This window comes from Primulina huaijiensis, chromosome 14, assembly GCF_012295235.1.
Source record: "Primulina huaijiensis isolate GDHJ02 chromosome 14, ASM1229523v2, whole genome shotgun sequence".
NCBI classification, from domain to species: domain Eukaryota; kingdom Viridiplantae; phylum Streptophyta; class Magnoliopsida; order Lamiales; family Gesneriaceae; genus Primulina; species Primulina huaijiensis.
The window spans coordinates 12,947,053-12,969,949 of NC_133319.1; the positions used below are offsets into that span (position 1 = coordinate 12,947,053).

The window sequence follows — 22,897 nt, forward strand, 5'->3', positions numbered from 1 at the left end:
TTCAGTAGTTTAATTATTAGCTTTTCAGTTAAATAAGTGAGGCCGTACCGGAGTTGGAGTTTTAATATAAAAGCTAATGATAAGAAAATATTCCTAAATTTAATTTAAGTTAAAGAATAATTTATTTTAATGTAAAAGAAAGTTTAAAAAATTTAATTAATTTACTTGAGATAAGTAGTAAATAAACTCTTTATGTCCAATAATTTAATTAAAAGCCTAAAATAAAATATGTAACTAATTGAGATAAGTTAATCTAGGCTTATTTTATTTAATAAATTATGACTTAATATATTAGCAATTTAATTTAAAGATTTAGCCATGCATGCAAAATAATGTCTATCCTAAAGTGGTTTATTAATCCACAAAAATATTTAATGGGTAGATAAAACACTAAAGATTTGAAATTTAAAAATTAAGAAATATTTTCCCACCCCATTTACTTAGATAAAAATCGGTCACCCCTTGAGGAGATTTGAAAATATTGTCAACTCTCCACCTTTAATTATTTCCTTAATCCTTTCATGGCATGGATAATTCCTTCAACTTTAAATCTTCAATAAATATTAATTAAGCAATTTTCTCACCTCTTTTGACTAGATAAAATGGGCCCCCTCTTTTCTAGATTTAAATTTTTGCTTTGACAACTCAACCTTGATTCTCTTCCATATCCATTTCTTGGTAGATAATTCCCTCAATTTAAATCCTCATTTAATTAATAACTAAGCCATTTCCTACCCACATTTTTATGATAAAAAATCAGCCACCCCTCTTTTTAAAAGATTTAATTTTGATTTACAACTCATTCCTTGTTATCTTCCCTTAATCACTTTTTCTAGGTAGATATTCTCCCCACTTTTAAATCACCAACAAATAATTAATTAAGCAATATTTCTCCATTGTTCTTAGACCTAAATATCGACTAAGTGCACCCTAGAATTATCCTTCAAAATCTTTTGATATCGAGCCATTTCCTTATCTCACAAACTAGAAGATAGAAAGATTCATTTTACTATTCAAATTTCCAATTATCTTGTAGACTTCCCTTCATTTCTTCTAGCCTTCTCTCCCTATCCATTATTTCGAAATTCAGCCTCCTTCAGCACTGAAAAATCGTGAGCTAGCCATAGAATAATAAGAGAGAAAATCGAGTAGAAACAAAAGAAGCAACTCCGTCTCCGCCGCGCCGTATCGTCATATTAATTCGTTTTCTTTTCAAATGATTTCCCGGCATGTTTCTATCATTCCTTGCTCTTCAATCAAGTCTTATAATTAATTATAAATATCATATGTACACGAATTTGAAGGGAAAAACCGAAATAAATGACAAATATTTTCGAAAACAAGGTGCAGATTTTCGGTTTTCCTTTGTGCTCTCACGGTTTGGCTTGTTTCTGTTGTTGCAGGGTTCGGCTCGATCCTAGGCTCCCAAGGCTACACCTAAGCACGTACTAGGGTGTGTCAAGACCATGTTGGTCCATTAGTTCAAGCCCCATGTATGCTGGGATTGAGCAAATACAGCAACTCTTCCATAGAGTCATTTTTGTGTCTCGAGTTGCACGATTTTGGTCTAAGGCAAGTGTTCTGATCTTGGCTGCCCTAGGGGCTGTAGCCATGGTTAGAACCCTTCCTTAGCATGTCTAGGGCATGACCAAGATGACCTTTCATGGCTTGGTTCATAGCCCCAATCGGCTTTCAAACATAAAACAAGAACAGCCCCTTCGACCCCTTTTAAATTCTGCACATCATGTCCCTTTCGGTTTTGGTGGTTTGAAGTGGACCTTGGTTGGCCTCTGGCCCTTAGCCCTGGTTCACACCATAACCCTTGATGTCTATATCTTGCCATGGTCAATCAATGGCCACTGGAACGACCCATGACAGCAAGAACGATTGCAACAGCCCACGCGCGCAGGTTGGCCTCTCGGGTGGGAGTCTCGGCTGATTCATGGTGTGGTTTGGATTGTGCTGGCCTAGGGCCCTTAGCCCTGGTTCAAAGCATACCTTAGGATGTTGGAAAGAGGCCCTGGTTGGTGGTTCAAGCCCCAATGGCCATTAGCCTCGCAAACGACGCATGCAAGTGCATGCGCTACTGCTGTATTTTCTGGACAGCAACTTGACGCTTCGGTTCAGAGGCTCGTTCGAGTTCTTGGTTGGCTTTTAGCCTATGGCCTTGGATTTGACAGTACCTCATCATGTTAGGAAAGTCATGTTTTTGGCGGTTTGTGATTTGGTCAAGTTTAGAGGTCGTACGAGGATTTACGGTGCAATGTGCCAAAGTGACTCTCGAAAGAGCGTTTCATGTTTTGGCCTCCATTCACCAAGATTTCGACTTGTACAACTTTAGGAGCATTATTTCATCATTTTAAGAGTATTTTTAATCATGACGAAACTTTGGTTTGGTGTTGGTTCGGGTTGGCTCGGGGTCATGATTAAATACTAAGTCAGTAGGCGTAATTGTCTCGTTTTTGGATTCAATTAGAAAGTTTGGTCAAGAAAAATCAATTGCATATTTTCCATGTTAGATTTAAGTCGCAGCAAGCCTGGGAATGATCCAACCCGTTTGGTAAAATTAATACAGGACATTTAATTACGTTATTTAATTATATTACGTGCATAAAAATAGAAATTATTCATTTTTGAGATTTATGTGATATTGCTTGTGGCCATTGTACTATTATGGGATTATTACTTCACCCGGTCGCCAATTACCGGTCAGTTCAGTTTTGTACCACCCAGTATACTGTGGCATTGGTCTGATCAGACGATTAGTATTTCACCAGGTCGTCAGTTACCCGTCCCGGTCGTCAGTTACCGGTCAGTTCAGTTCAGTGCAGTTCATGGGGCCACTTGCGTAGAACATAATCTCAACAAAATTAGACAGGCTATTTTATTACAGAGCTCTATTGAGCAAACAGTCACTTATGATTTTCAGTTCAGTTATGCACATATTTATAATTATACATGATAAGATATTTACAGTTCAGTTATGCAAGTACTATAATTCCTCATGACAAGATATTTTCACTTCGCATGCCATTTTATTATTATCTATTTACTTGTTATTTACGATATTTGCATGTTGAGTCTTTAGACTCAATAGACTGGATTGTTGTAGGTACTGATGATGTCGGAACCGAGGGCGGGGACCAGTGAGCCAGCTCGAGTCGGCAGTAGTGGGACCCTAGGACCTCATTTATCAGTTTATTTATTATTTTTGCGAAAATTCAATTTATTACAATGAATTATTTTAAGCTGTCGTTTTGAAACATTATTTACTTCCGCTGCTACTTTGAACATTAAACTTTATTTATCGGTTTATTTATGAAAGAGACATTTTAATTAATGAAAAAGAAAAATTTTAAATTTTTCCGCAAATTTTCAAGTACGAATTTAAAGGCCTCTACAGTAAACTTTATTCAGAATGCACTTGGATCTTCTCTTGCATACACCCCATAAGTTACCCGAAGTACAAGACCCTTTAGGGTAGTACAAATGTGGGTTCTTAAGGAACTAATTTGGTTCGGATCCAAATAGATTGTGTATCGATTACTAAATCTTGTGTAATTTGGTTCGGACCAAAATAGATTGGGTATCGATTACTAAATCTTGTGTTTGCGGGAAAACACTGACACGTCCACTACTTTTAACCTTTAAAATGCTACAATTTTTTTTATTTTATAGTCGAAACTTGCATAACTCAACAATTCCAAAATCCAAAAATTAATTTAACATTTATTTAAATATCTTAAGTGCATAAAAATCCTTAAATCGTCAATTGACAAAAATCCTATGTCAATCTTTAACATGATCAAAACTAAACTTCAAAATAAAGAATAAAAATCTCTAAATAATCATTCTCAAAATCTTTACTTCAAAACTTCAACTATCAAGCTAATGCGGAACTACGGGCACATGTATTAAAAATCATATTGATGGATCGGTTCTAACACCTGCGAAAGTATTTCAAACAAAATATTCTCAATGAGCTTCAATAGCTCGTGTTCTAAGAATGTAAACACCGATAAATTAAATCGAGTTTGGTTTTCAAACAAAGCGAAAGACACTCGAAATAATCTTTCGTTAAGAAAGCTGACTAATTTGAAAGCCTAACTTATGTAAACTGAATAACTGAAATAAGAGGAATAAGTTCTTGCATATATCGGTTCAGTTATGATGAGAAATGAATTGATAACAGCTCGAACTGATCAAATCAATTGAAAACAATAGTTAAACAGTTAAGTACACAATATATATTTATGGATGTTCGGAGACTTCAACTTCTCCTACGTCACCCCTTCTACCACCTCGGGTAGGGTTCACTGGCTTAAGACTTACCATACTTCCTAACTGAACTCCTAGTCTAGACTGAAGGCAACACCTTCCAGCCAACACTTGTTTAACGTCTATGTGTTAAAGACTACATACACAAGTTTAACATCTTTGTGCAAGACTCACTCAGCTTTTCAATACGCTCTACTTTCTGTATGTATGTGAGTGATGGTGTGTGCGCGTGTATGAGAACCGATACGAAAGTGTTCTCACACACTGAGGAAAAATGTTTCTAATCTAAGGTGATAATACTTTGACGTGTTTTCTCAAATCTGTGTTGATTGCTTCTTAAAAGCTGATATGAGTTGAGCGTGCCCTTTTTCTTTTCTGATCTTCACACACTTCTCTCTTCTCTTCACACTTTTGTTGATGGTCTTGGTCTTGTATTTATAGATGTTTCTGAGGCTGTTCATCAAGTCTTATCAAATTTGTCTGTTGCAGTTTGAATATGTTCTTCAATATTTGTGTCTTGTCCTTTCTGACAGTCATTCTGGAGCGTTTTTACTTTAAGCTCTGCTGCAACGTCCATTATTGTCCTTCGACTGGACAATTGCTTTTCTTAAATGCGCACAGCTGATTCTACTTAGATAAGCTTGTTGTGTTCTGCAAACCGGTCGATTTCTAACTGATGTCCTGAACTGGTTAGTTGAACTGGTTTGGTGAAATCAGTTGGCTCGTCAGCTGAACTGATTTCACTGCTTCAATTGAACTGGTCAGCTGAACTCTTCATCAGTTGAGCTCTTCATCAGCTGATCGGGCTTCTGAAAGTTTTTTGCTAAACTTTCTATCAGCTGGTCAATCAGTTGAACTGGTTCAGTTTTGGACAATCAGTTGGCGCTTTCAGTCTGCGTCTCGATAGCTTCAGTTTTGGCTCGGTAGCTTTTTGTGCACTTAGGTAAGTTTATTAGAAACAAAATAACAAGTTTTGTTAACATCAAAATCAAGATTGCGAACATGAAATGTTCCAACACATACTTTTATTTAAAATAAGCTAGCATAAATTTTGTAAGCATAAATAAATCACAAATCATTTAATCGTAAAACTGGCCATCATCATATATCATTTTGGGTGAAGTTTGATCCTTGAAAGTGACTAGCTCTAATCGTATCATGTGGTCGACTGATCAGTCTTAGCTCACCATTGCGTATGGGGACGGGCACTAGGTGTTGAAAAAGTTAGACTAGGCATGTGCATGCCTTGCCTTGGATATTGAAAAAGTTGTCTCCCAACCCTTCACCTCCCATGCATGCATTCTATTTGGGTTTGTAACGATTACAAAGCCCATGAACTTTTATTTAAATATCTCAAACATATTTGAGACCATTTAAACTTTACTTGATTTAACTCAAGACCACTAGTTGAATAATTATTTACAATTGGGTTCTACAAGGCCCAATGTTATTTACTTAATTCAACAATTGAATTAATTTAATTATTTGGACTCTACTAGGTTCACTAGTGTTTAATGAATTCAACACTTTGAATTAATTTAATTTAGTCCATAATAATGTTTATGAAAATCACGATTTTCAAAAACATTATTTATTTGGTCAACTTTTAATTTAGGAACACTTACACAAATTAAAAGTTACATTTCCCTCATAGAAGTCGTACTTCTATTTTTCTTTACGCTTATAAACTCCTTTATAAGCCGTTCAACACATTGAACTAATTTACTTCTCAACGGGATCTAGAAAGCTAGTTCTTGTGTGGCCCTCAATGGTTCATTGATACAACTAGCCGTGGGTTCACATCTCCATGTGATTCGTACTAAACATGTCCTTATACGAGCATACACCAATTGCTCCATTCTTAATTATCAACTCCTTGATAATAAGAACGTCAGAACTCAAGTCTGATAGTACCCAACCAATCATGTTAAACGCCTAGCAGCATCGCTTACATGATTCCCTAGGTATCAAATGATAGTTCCTGCAAGAACCATTCAATTATGGTTAGCGTACAGTACGGTCCCTTCATCTCATATATCCCGGCCGATTCGACAACCATTGGTATATCGAGAGTTGTCAATGAATCGATACTATGTGTCATGTCGTAGTTGCATCGATGGTGTAATCTATGAAACCCCTTTCATAATTACCACCATACTCTGATCATAGATTTCGTACTACATACACATAGGATATCCATACCCGAAGGTAAGTGGTGAATCCCCGACTACAATGCATCGACTCCTATATGTTTCGCCAAAACACCCAACCTTGCCACCTGATGACCCCATGATAGTCGGTAAACAAGTCAAAGTATAATGCTAGCACATAGAGTCTCAATGTTGTCCCGGGTCATAAGGACTAATGGTGTACAACCATAAACTAGGACGTTTCCACTCGATAAGTGAGAACCACTTGGAAAGTCCTTTATAGAAGGTTGTTCGGTGCACTCTACCAGGAGCACCTATCTGCATGCTCGGACATCACAATGTCCCCTACCAATGAAACATGGTACTCACATCGCAGATACTAGTCTCGAACTCGAGCGACCTATATCCTTTTTAGCGGCGGCTGAATCGACTAGGAACTGTTTAGAATATACAGTATTCCAAATATGAGTTTCATGATACTCATCATATGAGCATCTCATATTCTTTCTACTATTTGTATATTCAAGGGCTTTATCTATGCAACTAGCATGGGTATACAGATAAAGATGTGTCAAAATAAAAATTTCAAATATTATTAAAATAAAGATTACTTATACATAGAGCTTCATTGTGAACACTCGGAACCAAGAAAACTCTCCTCCCTCCTCTCTACACTCACCATGGCCGAAATTTTCATCAAGTTTTCTCTCCAATTTTTCTTCTTCAATTGTTGAGGAAAGAAAATACTTTTCTTTGAAAAATCCTCTTATTTTTTTAGTGCAAAATAAGAGGGGTTCTAGCTTGTTGGTGGTGGGCTTAATTTTTTAGCAAGGAGTGCTCAAAAGAAGCTTGTAGATTGTGTCTACCATTCAAGAGCTTAGTTGTATATCAACTAAGTTGGAGCCATCATCAATCCATTGTGATTGATAGGTAATTTTTCTAAAACACCCTATGTATGACATTTCGTGTTTTGTATTTGCTACACACTAGTACTTAGGGTGCTCGAATTTTTGCCTTGTAAAACAAATTTTGAAACTTTCGTTGTGCATTCGAGCACCTAAATCGATCCCTTTTCAATTGGTATCAGAGCTATGGATACTATTTTGTGTAGCTTATACATGATATTATATTGAGGTTGATTTCTAACCGCATGAGATGGATTTTTGCAACAAATCGAAGGCCGTTTTTTGGCAACTTTGGGCAGCAAGTTGCTGCCCATTTCGGGCAGCTCGGCAGCCCATTTTGGGCAGCAAGGGCAGCCCGAGGGGCTGCCCGAACAACCCCTTGTTTTTAATAAAAAAAATTTTTTTGTGAGTTGGCCGGAATCCGGCGACGGAGCTTCGGCGGCGGCGATGACGACTAGGGTTTCCAAAAGTGTTTTGGATTATCAAAGTGTCATAGGCCTTGATGTTGTTGGGCCATTAGATGACTAACATATTTGTGAAATTTAAATGGGCCAAAATGTCTTTGGTGAAAAATGATTTTTTGGGCCCTTAAGTTTAAATTTACAAAAGTTGCAAATATTTTCTCATGAAATAAATAATTTAAGTTGGACTTTAATTATTTATAGTAAATGGTGATTTACAAGAAATTCGGTTGTAAATAAATTAATTAGAAAGTAGACAAATGAGTTTGTATACTTTGTTAATTTAGTTTATAATCGTGGCGGTTAGTGATTGGATCAAGATATATAATATTGGATCAATTGATTATTGTGATAATTAATTAATGGTGTATGATATGTTATATTATGCATGAAAGATGATCAAAAGACCAAGCCCAATTTTCTAAGTGTATGCTAAGATATTTTGTGTTGAATAATTGTAATAATTATCAAATTTAAATTGAGCTTGGTTTACGGCCCGTTCCCACCCCCATGAGATGTATCCCTATTTTCCATGGATATTTATTTGTAAATATTAGTATAGTAGAAGATCAAGATTGGAAGATGGTGGCCTTGATGATTATGAAGATCGAAGACATGTAAATATTGGAAGCTAATGTAATAGTTGCATTTGCATCCCATGCATTTCCCTAGGATTGGACCTAGGCCCGTGTTTAGCTCACACAGCCCATTAGTATTGTTTGTTTACTGTTTATAATATATGCATGATATGTTATAAATAATGAGTATGTGCGTTATTATTATGATAATAACAAAGTTGCATGAATCCGGCAAACATACGATCAAACATGGCGAGCTTTTTAAATAAAATTAATGATGAGACCTTTCAAAATTAAAAACCCCTCATTTTGAATAAGATTCAAAATTAATATCAAGCCCGAAAAGGGGAATTATAAATTTGTTTATAATTTCCATGTCTTCCATCAACAATGGGTGCATGATGAACGCTACCTGTGCTCGGGGCTTGGCCCATATTATTGGGGGGGCCTTGGGTGCCGGAAAGCTGTGACATCCATTGACATGATGATGTGAATTACGTGGAACTCCCATGATTTCGGCTCATATTATTGAGAAAACTCATGGCGACCGTCCATTAAGGTTCGACATCGACGGGTAAGGCTTGACACGTAAAGATGAACGACGTCATATTATTGGGTCCTAATCAAACGTGAGACAAAAGTTTACGTAGAGGGTTGCATGGAGATGCAATTGGAAACTACCTTTTAGGAATTGTGATTGGCTGATATTATTCAGGATCATAATTCGCTAATTGGACCTTGCGTACCTACTGAGGAAAGGAGTTTCCCGTTTTCACTAGAGGGTAGTGAAAGATGTCAAAACAGTGGGAGCGAAAATTTATAAAGTAAAAGTCCATACTTTATATCTTACCAAATATTTTAAAATAGTCATCAACATTTATCTGTTCTTACTTTTCAGTACAATTTGACAATGTCTTCGATTTGCAATCCGCTATCTGGAATACTCAACAAACACATATTAACTGGACCTAATTACCTCACTTGGCTACGAAACCTGAAAATCGTCTTGAATTTGGAAAGGATAGCATATACACTTACTGATTCGCCCCCTGTTAAGGCTCCGACTAGCTGCACTCCTGAGGAATTGAAGACTTACAAGGAATGGTGTGACCATGACTTGAAAGCCAAGTTTTATATGCAGGCTTCTATGAATGATGAGCTGCAGAGGCGTTTTGAGGATGCAAAGAGTGCTGCTGACATTCATTTGCATCTCAAGGAGCTCTTTGGAGAGCAAACACGTTCTCTTAGGCATGCGACCGTCAAGGAGATGATCACTTTGCGCATGCGAGATGGGGCCTCGGTCCATGAGCATGGCTTAAAGGTGATTGGGCTTGTGGACAAACTCGTTGGCATGGATTTGATGTTGCCTTTGGAGTTGACCACTGACGTGTTACTCTTGTCACTGCCTAGCTCGTTTGATCCTTTTGTGGTGAATTTCAATATGAACAAGATGGAGCCGACCTTTGAGGAGTTGATGAACATGCTTGTGACCTTTGAATCCACCATCAAGAAAGAGAAGCTGGTTCTTTATGTGGGTTCTTCATCTGGTACGAAGATTGATCCACATGGGAAGAGAAAGATGCGTTCTTTCCAACGTCCCAAGAAGAACGTGCCCTTGATGAGGCAATCTCTGAATCTCGTTGTGGCAGCCACACCAGTTAAGGCTGACAAGACTGCTGATGTATGTCATCACTGCAAGAAGCCTGGACATTGGAAGCGTAACTGCTGGGAATATCTTGCCGAGAAGGGTTCTGGAATTGGTATGTTCTATATTGAAGTAAACATTTCAATTAACTCTACTTCTTGGGTATTGGATACCGACTGTGGCTCACATCTCTGTAATGATTTACAGGTGATGGGAAGAAGTAGGAGGCTCAGGGAAGGTGAGACCTTCTTTAGGATGGGCAATGTGGCAAGAGTTGCTGCCAAGGCTTGGGAGATGTTTACTTATTGTTGAACAATAATTTTAAGTTAAATTTTTAAGAGATGTTTTGTTTGTACCTGATTTGCTAGGAAAACATTGTTTCCATTTCTATGTTGATAAAGATGGATATTCTTGTTTATTTGGCAAATGTGTTTGCAATATTTACAAGAATGAATGTTTGATTGGTACTGGAGAACTTGAAAACGATCTCTATAACTTAAAATTGAAAGATATTCCACTAAATGTCCATTTAAAGGCAGACTCCATATGAGATATGGATGGGTAAGCCTCCCAGATATTCTTATCTTAGAATATGGGGGTGCCCTGCTTATGTGAAGCAGTTAGTGGGAGATAAATTGGATAGTCGATCCATTTTATGCTACTTTGTGGGATATCCAAGAAATTCAGTTAGATACTATTTCTATCATCCCCAAGAAACAAAGGTGTTTGTTTCTAGGAATGCAACTTTCTTGGAAAAGGAATTTCTATTGGATAGAAAAGGGAAGATGATAGAACTCGAAGAGGTTAGAGACACCCACAATTGAAGAACCCACACCCGAAGAGTCAAGAGAGGAGATACAAGCTCCTAGAAGATCCGAGAGAGTCTCGAGACCACCTATGAGGTATGGTCTGCTTCTTGAAGAGGGCCATGATGAGCCTATCCATGGATGTGATCCAAGGACCTTCAAGGAAGCGTTATCTGATGCCGATTCATCCAAGTAGCTTGAAACAATGGAATCTGAGATGAATTCCATGCATTCGAACCAAGTGTGTAATTTCGTGGATCCACCTGAGGGAATTTTTCCCATAGGGTGTAAATGGATTTACAAGAGGAAACTTGGGGCGGATGGGAAGGTATTGACCTTCAAAGCGCGATTGGTGGCAAAAAGATATACTCAAAGACAATGAGTTGACTTTGAGGAAACCTTTTCTCCAGTTGCAATGTTCAAGTCGATAAGGATATTGCTAGCCATAGCTGCATGGTATGACTATGCGATATGACACATGGATGTTAAGACAGCCTTTCTTAATGGGGATATTAAGGAAAAGATTTACATGTCTCAACATGAAGGGTTTACATCTATCAGAAGTAAGCATATGGTTTGCAAACTTCAGAGATCTATTTATGGTCTAAAGCAGGCATCTAGGAGTTGGAACCTCAGATTCGATAATACAATCAAAGAGTTTGGTTTTACTAAGAATCCTGAGGAACCCTGTGTGTATAAGAAGGTCAGTGGGAGTGCTGTGACATTCCTGGTGCTTTATGTTGATGACATTCTACTCATTGGGAATGATGTAGGAATGTTGCAATCAACTAAAATATGGTTAGCAAGTAAGTTCTCGATGCTGGACTTGGGTGAAGCATCTTTTGTATTGAGAATACAGATCTATAGAGATAGATCAAAAAGATTGCTTGGTCTCACTCAGTCCACATACATTGATACCATCGTGAAGCGGTTCTCGATGGATGAGTCCAAGAGAGGACATCTACCAATGTGTCATGGCGTGTCCCTATCCATGTTTATGACTCCCAAGACTGATGCAGAGATAGCGGCGATGACAAGCATTCCTTATGCATCTGCAATTGGTAGCATCATGTATGGAATGATATCTGCACGTCCTGACGTGGCTTTCGCACTAAGTGTAGTGAGTAGATATCAATCGAACCCTGGTCTTCCACATTGGAAAGCTGTGAAAGACATCCTCAAGTATTTGAGAAGGACCGATAAATTGTTCTTGGTCTGTGGGGGTGAAGAACTGAAATTGGAAGGCTATACCGACTCTAGCTTCCAAAGCAATATCGATGACTCGAAGTCAACCTCTGGGTTTGTATTCATGCTCAATGGTGTTGCTGTCTTTTGGAAGAGTTCCAAGCAAGACAATACTGCGGATTCCAGCACAGAGGCCGAATACATTGCTGCATCATATGCAGCAAAGGAGGCTGTTTGGATAAGGAATTTCGTCCAAGAGTTGGGCGTCATTCCTAATGGAGTTGCTCCTGTCCCGGTGTTTTTTGACAACATGGGAGCTGTAGCTCAAGCAAAGGAGCCTAGGTCTCATCAGAAGTCCAAACACGTATTGAGAAAGTATCACATTCTCCGAGAGATTGTGGAAAGAGGAGAAGTGTCGATTGACACAGTCGGCTCCGTAGATATTGTTGCTGATCCACTAACTAAGCCTTTACTTGGACCATTATTCGAGAAGCATCGCGAATCGATGGGTTTGAAGCATATGGGTAGTTGGCTCTAGTGCAAGTGGGAGATTGTTAGAGTAGGTGCCCGTCGAGCCAAGTGTTGGCCGAGTGTTCACAATGAAACTCTATGTATAAGCAATCATTATTTTAATAATATTTGAAATTATTATTTTGGCACATCTTTATCTGTATACTCATGCTAGTTGCATAGATAAAGTCCTTGAATATACAAATAGTAGAAAGAATATGAGATGCTCATATGATGAGTATCATGAAACTCATATTTGGAATACTGTATATTCTAAACAGTTCCTAGTCGATTCAGCCGCCGCTAAGAAGGATATAGGCCGCTCGAGTTCGAAACTAGTATCTACGATGTGAGTACCATGTTTCATTGGTAGGGGACATTGTAATGTCCGAGCATGCAGATAGGTGCTCCTGGTAGAGTGCACTGAACAACCCTCCATAAAGGACTTTCCAAGTGGTTCTCACTTATCGAGTGGAAACGTCCTAGTTTATGGTTGTACACCATTAGTCCTTATGACCCGGGACAACATTGAGATTCTATGTGCTAGCATTACACTTTGACTTGTTTACCGACTCTCATGGGGTCATCAGGTGACAAGGTTGGGTGTTTTGGCGAAACATATAGGAGTCGATGCATTGTAGTCGGGGATTCACCACTTACCTTCGGGTATGGATATCCTATGTGTATGTAGTATGAAATCTCTGATCAGAGTATGGTGGTAATTATGAAAGGGGTTTCATAGATTACACCATCGATGCAACTACGACATGACACATAGTATCGTATCATTGACAACTCTCGATATAACAATGGTTGTCGAATCGGTCGGGATATATGAGATGAAGGGACCGTACTGTACGCTAACCATAATTGAATGGTTCTTGCAGGCACTTTCATTTGATACCTAGGGAATCATGTAAGCGATGCTGCTAGGCGTTTAACATGATTGATTGGGTACTATCAGACTTGAGTTCTGACGTTTTTATTATCAAGGAATTGATAATTAAGAATGGAGCAATTGAGGTATGCTCGTATAAGGACATGTTTAATTCGAATCACATGGAGATGTGAACCCACGACTAGTTGTATCAATGAACCATTGAGGGCCACACAAGTACTAGCTTTCTAGATCCCGTTGAGAAGTAAAATAGTTCAATGTGTTGAACGGCTTATAAAGGAGTTTATAAGCGTAAAGAAAAATAGAAGTACGACTTCTATGAGGGAAATGTAACTTTTAATTTGTGGAAGTGTTCTAAATTAAAAGTTGGCCAAATAAATAATGTATTTGAAAATTATGATTTTCATAAACATTATTATGGACTAAATTAAATTAATTCAAAGTGTTGAATTAATTAAACACTAGTGGACCTAGTAGAGTCCAAATAATTAAATTAATTCAATTGTTGAATTAAGTAAATAACATTGGGCCTTGTAGAACCCAATTGTAAATAATTATTCAACTAGTGGTCTTGAGTTAAATCAAGTAAAGTTTAAACGGTCTCAAATGTGTTTGAGATATTTAAATAAAAGTCTATGGGCTTTGTAATTGTTACAAACTCAAATAGAATGCATGCATGGAGGTGAAGGGTTGGGAGACAACTTTTTCAATATCCAAGGCATGACATGCACATGCCTAGTCTAACTTTTTCAACAACCAAGAAAACTCTCCTCCTTCCTCTCTACACTCACCATGGCTGAAATTTTCATCAAGTTTTTTCTCCAATTTTTCTTCTTCAATTGTTGAGGAAAGAAAATACTTCTCTTTGAAAAATCCTCTTATTTTTCTAGTGCAAAATAAGAGGGGTTCTAGCTTGTTGGTGGTGGGCTTAATTTTTGAGCAAGAAGTGCTCAAAGGAAGCTTGTAGATTGTGTCGACCATTCAAGAGCTTAGTTGTATATCAACTAAGTTGGAGCCATCATCAATCCATTGTGATTGGTAGGTAATTTTTCTAAAACACCCTATGTATGACATTTCGTGGTTTGTATTTGCTACACACTAGTACTTAGGGTGCTCGAATTTTTGTTTTTTAAAACAATTTTTGAAACTTTCGTTGCGCATTCGGGCACCTTAATCGATCTCCTTTCACTAGGCACCGCCGTAAAATAGAAATATGATCGTTGGGCTCCCTATGGGCCTTCTTCCGTAAACGGGCTCCTTCTAGGGCCTTCTCCCTCACGACATTCCCAATCATATCATATCATATCATATTTGTCACATTCAATTCACATCCTTCAAACTATTTTTCTTTCTTTTTTTATTCATAAAATATCTTGTCCTTTCCAAATTCGTAAAATAACAATTTAACAATAAAAATCGTACAACTTTATCATACATCATAAAATTCCATATTTTTCATCATAAACATTTTAAAATATCATTTAGCATGTATTATGATTCTTCGAGACACTGCCAAGCCTTTCGTACTACCACGGGAGGTAAAATGACCATTTTGCCCTTGGATTCTAAAATTCTCGATTTTGACATTTTCTTACTTTTGTCTACTCGAGCCTATCACAAACCATCATATAGGCTTAAAATTGATTTCTTATATTTTTCTTAGACTTAAACCTGAGCCTTTCGATTTATTTCCTTAATTACTAAACCGTGAATCGTTTTAATCCCAAACAAATTCCAAACGTGATATTTTCTTCCCAATTTTTAAACATAAAATTTTTATACCTAAACTACCCTCATGAACCATGAATCGACCCTCATGGACTACGGTTCGAACCCTTACCTCTATTCCTTGCAAATTTTGAACCCTAAGTCCTAAGTCAAGACACGGCTCCCAAACACCAAGCCACCCTCGAGCCACCTAGGATCAGACCCTCACCAGTACCTCCTGGACCCTTCTTGACCTAGCCTAGCCCAGCGCACCATCCCCTAGCCAAAATCCAAGCCGCACGCTCCTCTCTTTTAATTACCTAGGTCGCGGCCCTCACCAACCAAGCCACCATGGACCACAACTGCACCAGACTAAGCCTCAACCCCGAGTCATCCTCCATAGACCCTATTGGACCAGCCTAACCTGCCCTAACCGAGCCGTGCACCCTTACTTTAGAATCAAGCTGTACACGCATATGGGGAAGGGTCCTAGGGATTGTGGACTCTTCTCTCCTTGCTGTCACCACGTCTAACCACCATCCAACTCTCTAGCTCACTTGGTTATAGCCAACACAGGACCGTGACCAGCCCTGGCCGAGCCCTGGTGCACCACCCCTCATAGCCGAACCTTTAAGCCCCAAGGAAAACCCATAAACCTTGGGTTCTACCCTTCACCATGCACGGCTCCTTTGGCTCTTGTCCATCCATCGTCTCGTGCCTAAACGACACTATTTCCATCCCTTAAACACCTTATATTGACAACATGTCCCTTAGAATTCATTGTGTTCTCTAACAAACCGGAGAATCATCAAAACTTTGAAAATAATCAACAAAACGTTAAGCGAATTGTATTCAAATATTTTTCATGCTAAAATACATAAAAAAAAATGCATATTATGATTTGAATGGTGTATCAAAAGATTTTAGAAGCATGCATTTACGTTTAAAACGCTCGGATATACGACCGTTTGCATGGGTTGCGAAGGGAGACGAATGGGCGACAAACGACCTTGAAATTTCTCTCAAAATCTCGAAATTTTGTATGTGAAGTGTGTGATGGTGTGCGACTGCTAGGAGGCTCAAAAACCCTAGCTTTCTATTTTATAATTTTCGAAATTTACATGTTAATGGGTTGGAGTTTTGGGCTTTTTAGTTTAGGAGTAATTGGACCCTTCAATCATAGTTAAATTAGGCTCAATAATACCTATTTAATTGTAAAATAAAATTTTACAAAATTTGTTTTCAAAATTAATAATTTTTGGGCTTTTAAAAATCCTTCGTTTGACAAAAATCGGCTTTCCGGACAAAATCGAGCCCGTCTCGTAAAATAATTTGGGCTCCAACATTTTTAGAAAATTTTAATCATATATGATCATATTATTAAGCCTCAAAAGTATTTATCAAAAAATATTTTATCTTGATCGTCCCCGGTTTTCTTTCCACAGCCTTTTATCGAATATTCGGATAAAATCTTCAGTTTTCATGAAATCATGCAATTTGACCTTCAATCATATACTATGTATCATTTAAGCATTTAAAATCAATTAAATAAAGCAATTAAGCAATTTAAATCATTTGCATGCATGCGATTTACGTGAGTTGACTTTTGGACGTTACAAAGAGCACTACTGATATCAAGAAGTCAACCTGATAACTGGATAGTGAATGCTCTAAACATATGTTTGGTCCAAACACACTACTCTCATAATTCATTAATGGTAGCGGACCAAAGATCACTTTTGGTAACAATTCAAAAGGTAAAATCGTGGGTAAGAATAAGATTATCCACGAAAATATTGTTATAAATTACATATTATTAGTTGAAAATTTATGTTATAATTTGAATGATATAAGTAAATTATGTGATAACGGTTATCAGGTAGAATTTCATAAGCGTACATGTACAATTAAGAATGCTAATTCTAATATTCTGTTGCAAGAAATCAGAAGCAGAAACACTTATAGAATATATTGGGAATATACTTGGCCTGATAATTCTACATGATTTGTTGCGTCCTCTTCTGGCAGACAATGGTATGACATAAACGCTTGAATCATTTAAATTTCAATACGATTAACAACTTGTGTAAAATGAATCTAGTGATGGGACTGCTTGAGATAGAATTTGTTCAAAATCATGTAAGTCCAGCATGCCAACTATGGAAATAGATCAGATCTAGCTTTAAAAATAAAGACAGCAAACTATTGTACATGCATTTATTTGGATCAATACACGTAATAAGTTTAAGTAGAATGAAGTATACATTTGGTTGCAAGTTCTATATCCATAACAATGGTAAGAATCACTTAACAACATTTGACTCAAAATCAGATGCTGTAATATTTTTGGATATTTCACCAGTTAGTAAATAATTTAGAGTATTGAATCATAAAACATAAAATGTTGAAGAAACAATATATGTAATTTTTTTTATGAATCTTTCAATACCAAAGAATAATCTAACATGAATGACTTGAGCATTAGAATGAACAATATTCAGCTAGAAGACAATAAAGATTATGTGTCCAAAATATCTATTCAACCTCCTAAACTCGATGTTCCTTAGATGCAACCATCAATAGATATCAATAGAGAATATGATCAAGTGTCTTGTGAAGTCTACTGCTTAAAATAATGCTAGAAATTTTTTTTTTAAAGCTAAATCTCGAAATACACATTTTTATTTAAAAAATATTTTTATAGACATGCATGCAATATCTACCTCAACCACATAGTTTACAAATAAAAGGTATTCGCTATGGAGTAACAGAATTGCAAATTTAAAGAACTTAAATAAACAACATGCAAGTCCTGTCAAACCATAAACATATAAATAATAAAATGTAAGAAAATATCCATGATCTCTCCTCTCTCATAAACATGATGTGCGGAAATGTATAGTCCTCGGGTTAGCGTGCGCACATCCAGCCCCGCCTACTCAGTCTTCGGCGCCTCCAATCTCCACATCAATATTGTCACCTGCATCATTCACGCCTAGTGAGTCTAAAGACTCAACACACCAAAATCGTTATAACAAATACATATACATAACATGAAGCAGTGAAAAGTATTGTACTTAAAATAAACTCCATGATATTGAAAGCATGAACATAAACGTAAAATAAACGTAAACATGTCAAAACATGCATCAACATATCAGCATATACGTATTCATTTTCCTTATTTGAATTCCGTTAATTAGCTGTGACTTTCGTATAATCATATTAATCGATGGATCCATCTACGTATAACCGCGGTACCCGGCGCCACGAACATCAGCGACAATATTACCCATCCACTGAGCCTTGGCCTTACATGTCATCGTATTATAGTATCATCATATTTAGTCACAAACAACTCCCTTCCTTCAAAACATGTTATCATATTCAACACTTATAAAAATCATACATATACGTAAATTATTCTTAAAATCAAGCATGCAACGTAATTTTTCATATTTTCATAAAAGGTCATGTTCTTGATAGCATATACATTAAAAACGTATGATTTGGTGATCAGGGCACTGCCAAGTCCGCTAACTCGACCCAGGTGCAAAATGACCATTTTGCCCCTGAAAACCCTAATTGAGCATTTTACCCTAGACCTCTAAATTTCGACCCGAAGCCAACCAACTCTTAAAAACACCTCAAAACATAATTATAAACATTTGGTAGACATAACCTCGAGCATGTTCCATAACTTATACGATTCAGTTTAAAACTTGGACCGGAGTTCCGGTTTTAACCCGAATCAACCCGAAACTTAACTAAATCTCTCCCAACCTAAACCATGACTGGAACCTACATGACCAGCCCCTAAACCACTTGTTCCAGACCCCTTAGGACCTACGAAAAACACCTGAAATTTTTTGGAATTTTTTTGCGCACCTACTACGAAACCCTAGTAATACCCTAGCCTCGATTTCTCGACTCTAGCCCAAGCCGACGAGGACCAGACCCAAGCCAACCCTTCCTAGCCCACCTCTGGACTATCTTGGACAGACATAACCCTAGCCCTCAGCCCCATGCTCATTGTGAAGCACAACCATCCAAGAGCCACTCGAACAAGTCCTAGGCGAGACTCCCCTCAACACAACCCTCTCGACCGGCCCTAAGACCAAGACCAAGACCATTAGGGTCGAACAAGACCTAGGCGAGACTCCGCTCAACACAACCCTCTCGACCGGCCCCAAGACCAAGACCATTAGGGTTGGAGCCATTCTAGGCCACAGCTCAGACCCACCAGGGTCTGGTTCTAGGCTCGGAACAGCCCCTGCACCACCGGCTCGCTCAAATCTTTCGATCTAGTCATACCCGAACCAACCACCAAGGAAACTAGCGCTCGGTCTTCACCAACCCTCGACTACCTAGTGACTCCAGCCCCTTGACACCATGACTTCCAACGTGTACAGCCTTTACAAACGCATCTGTGGCAGCCTATTACATAAAATCCATGAAAAATCGTGAGTTGCAAGCAAGAACATGCATATTTCATTATAAACGATGCATAAACGATACAACAAAAGAATTTAAACGTTCTTCATGTAAACACACACATATCAGTGTATATTAGCGTGAATGATGAGAAAAAAAAAGGATTTATGGCGTGTCTTTTCGTTTAAAGCTCGAAAACTTAAATGTCTACGCGTAGGACGAGCACCGGAGAGACGGGAAAGGAACTTTCTTGAAAACTTTGAAGAATTTTTGAGTGGCTGCTGAAGAAACCTTCGAAATGGGGCTGCTATGTGAGGGAGGGGTGGCCGAGTATGGAGTAGAGTTAGGGTTAGATTATGGGGTGATTAAGTTAATAAAATGATACACTAATGGGCCAATAATAATAATTAAAGGAGTTTAAAAAGTTTTTAGGCCCATTATGCAATAAAATAAACCCGTCAAGCCCAATAACACTCTCGAAAAATATTTCGTTTAGGTACGTTTTTAAAAATATTACCTGAACCCTCAAAAAGTCATCCAACTCGCTGAAATTAGCGTACCGGGTAAAAATATGACCCGACGAGTAAAAATACCCAACCAAGGTCCATTTTCAAAAATCACACTTAATTATATCATATATTAAATAATTAAAAATAATTATTAAATAAAACATTTTCCTAAATATCCCAGTCTCCGGTCCTCGTTCGAGCGCTAAATACAACTTAAAACCCTAATGCATGCATGAAACGTTGAATACACATGCACTAACCCACATCTTATGCGATGAACATGCATTAAACACATAAATATAATTAAGCACATATTTTAAATAAAAACCCTATATTGCATGCAGTTAGGTTACATAGCTCGAATTTCCTAGACCTTACAATTCCTTCCCCTTAAAAAGAATTTTGTCCTCAAACTTTAAAACATACCGAATAACTCCGGGTAGCGACTCCTTATCTCAGTCTCCGTCTCCCAAGTAGCCTCCTCCTTGGAATGATTTAGCCATTTGACTTTGACCATGTGGATCACCTTGTTCCGGAGCCTCCTCTCCTGCCTATCCAACATCTGAGTGGGTCTCTCCTCAAAAGACAAGTTCGGCGTTAGCTGTAGTGGCTCGTAGTTCAGCACATGCGAAGGTTTCGACATGTACTTCCGTAGCATAGAGACATGAAACACATTATGAACTCCCGCTTGATTCGGCGGTAAAGCGACTCTGTAAGCTAGTGTCCCCACTCTCTCTAGGATCTCGAAAGGTCTTATGAATCTAGGACTAAGCTTTCTCTTCTTCTCGAATCTCATCACTCCCTTCATCGGTGCGACTTTCACAAATACATGATCTCCTACTGCAAACTCAAGATCCTTACGCCACTTATCTGCATAACTCTTCTGTCGGCTTTGTGCGGTCCTCATCTTGTCACGAATCTTAACCACTAACTCTGCAGTCTGTCTGACAATATCTGTCCCCAATTCTGCTCTCTCTCCTACCTCATCCCAATAAAATAGTGACCTATACTTCCTTCCATATAGTGCCTCGTACGGAGCCATGCCGATAGATGCCTGGTAGTTGTTGTTATACGTGAACTCCACGAGAGGTAACTTTGGCTCCCAGATGCCCTAGAAGTTGATAACGCAAGCTCTAAGTAGGTCCTCTAATATCTGAATCACCCTCTCTATCTGATCGTTGGTCTGAGGATGGAAGGCATTACTGAATAGCAACTTGGTACCCAATGCCTGATGCAGACTCTTCCAGAATGCAGATGTAAACCTCGGATCCCTGTCTGACACGATGTACAATGGAATCCCATGCAGTCTAACTATCTCTCTGATATAAAGCTCTGTGTACTGAGTCATGGTGAAAGTCTTCTTGATCGGTAGAAAGTGTGCTGATTTTGTGAGCGGAACAACTATAACTCAAATGGCATTATATCCTCCAGTTGTCATCGGTAGCCCTGCCACAAAATCCATGGTAATGTTTTCCAATTTCCACTCGAGAATAGAGAGTGGTCTCAGCTTTCCTGCAGGTCTCTGATGCTCTACCTTGACCTGCTGACACGTCAAACACTCGGAGAAGAAACGCAGAATATCTCGCTTCATGCCTGGCCACCAATAAAGAGACTGAAGGTCCTTATACATCTTCGTATTCGTTGGATGAATGGAGTACGGGGTACTTTGGGCCTCTCTCATGATGTCTGCTCTCAGGAAATCACCACTTGGAACCCACAGTCGGTCATGATATCTAACTATGTCGTCCTCAACTGTACACAATCTCAGGCCCTTAGACTCATCCCTCTGTTTCCACTTCTATAACTGCTCTTCGGAAGCCTGTCTTGCTGGGATTATGTCCCTCGGTGTCGAATGCACTGTCAATGTAGAAAGACTAAGGGCACGACCCTTGGCATAAACTGCAAGCTCAAACCTCTGAATCTCTGCCTGCAACGGTCTCTGTACCGACAACTGAGCGATCACTGCATTCTTCATACTCAGGGCATCTGCAACCACATTAGCCTTACCCGGATGGTAGCTAATGTCACAGTCATAATCCTTCACTAGTTCTAGCAATCTCCACTATCTTATATTCAGCTTTTTCTGTGTGAAAAAGTACTTCAGACTCTTGTGATCAGTGAAAATCTTACACTTCTCCTCATACAGATAATGCCTCGATATCTTCAGGGCAAAAACCATTGCTGCTATCTCGAGGTCATGAATCAGATAATTCTTCTCATGGACCTTCAACTGTCTGGACAATCATGCTGAATCAAAACTGCGCCCAAATCGAGCTTCGAAGCATCTGTATAAAGCACCAACTCCCCTTGCTCTGACGGCATAGCTAGAACCTGTGCTGAAGTCAATGCCTGCTTCAGTCTGTCGAAACTCTCCTGACACTCGGATCCCCAAACAAACTTGTAAGGATCGCGTATCATATTATCCTAAATCATACCTTGATTATCGATAATTCATGAGATTATTATGTTCTTGGAGAAAATATGTTTTGATAATGAATGATTGTAGTAGTAATTGAATTGTGTTTGAAAAATATGCTAAACCGCAATAGTTAAGTGACACATGTATCGGTTTTTAGCATAATGATATAAGTATTAGTCCAAATGAAATGAAACTAATTTCAATAAAAAGCTAATACATGGTACTAGAACTTTCATGTTTTTAGTTTTGCCCAAATCCATTTGGAAATAGGGGCAAAATCATCCCGAAGTGTATCATGTGCATTGAAGTTCCTGCACTGACACATTTTGAGAGAATAAGCGTAACTTTTGCGTCTGATATCCGAATTGAGTGAGGTTAGTGGCAAATGAAAGCCAAGACATAGATCTACACA

General features: G+C 38.3%; 1 protein-coding gene across 1 annotated transcript; it reads right to left on the reverse strand.

The window, feature by feature from the left end:
• Positions 1-19,458: 19,458 nt before the first annotated feature.
• On the reverse strand, positions 19,459-20,973 carry LOC140957991 (uncharacterized). The gene is made up of 2 exons (XM_073415396.1): positions 20,593-20,973; positions 19,459-19,560 (listed from the first exon to the last, which is right to left on the reverse strand). The coding sequence occupies exons 1-2, from the start codon at positions 20,971-20,973 to the stop codon at positions 19,459-19,461; spliced, it is 483 nt and encodes a 160-aa protein (XP_073271497.1).
• Positions 20,974-22,897: the final 1,924 nt, after the last annotated feature.

What these genes read in the sequence shown, in the direction of transcription:
- LOC140957991 (XM_073415396.1), bottom strand. Translation starts at nt 20,973, where the DNA reads ATGAGGACCGCACAAAGCCGACAGAAGAGTTATGCAGATAAGTGGCGT. An exon ending in AGAGGAGGCTCCGGAACAAG is followed by an intron (nt 19,561 to 20,592) that starts GTGATCCACATG and finishes TTTATGTAATAG; the next exon opens with GCTGCCACAGATGCGTTTGT.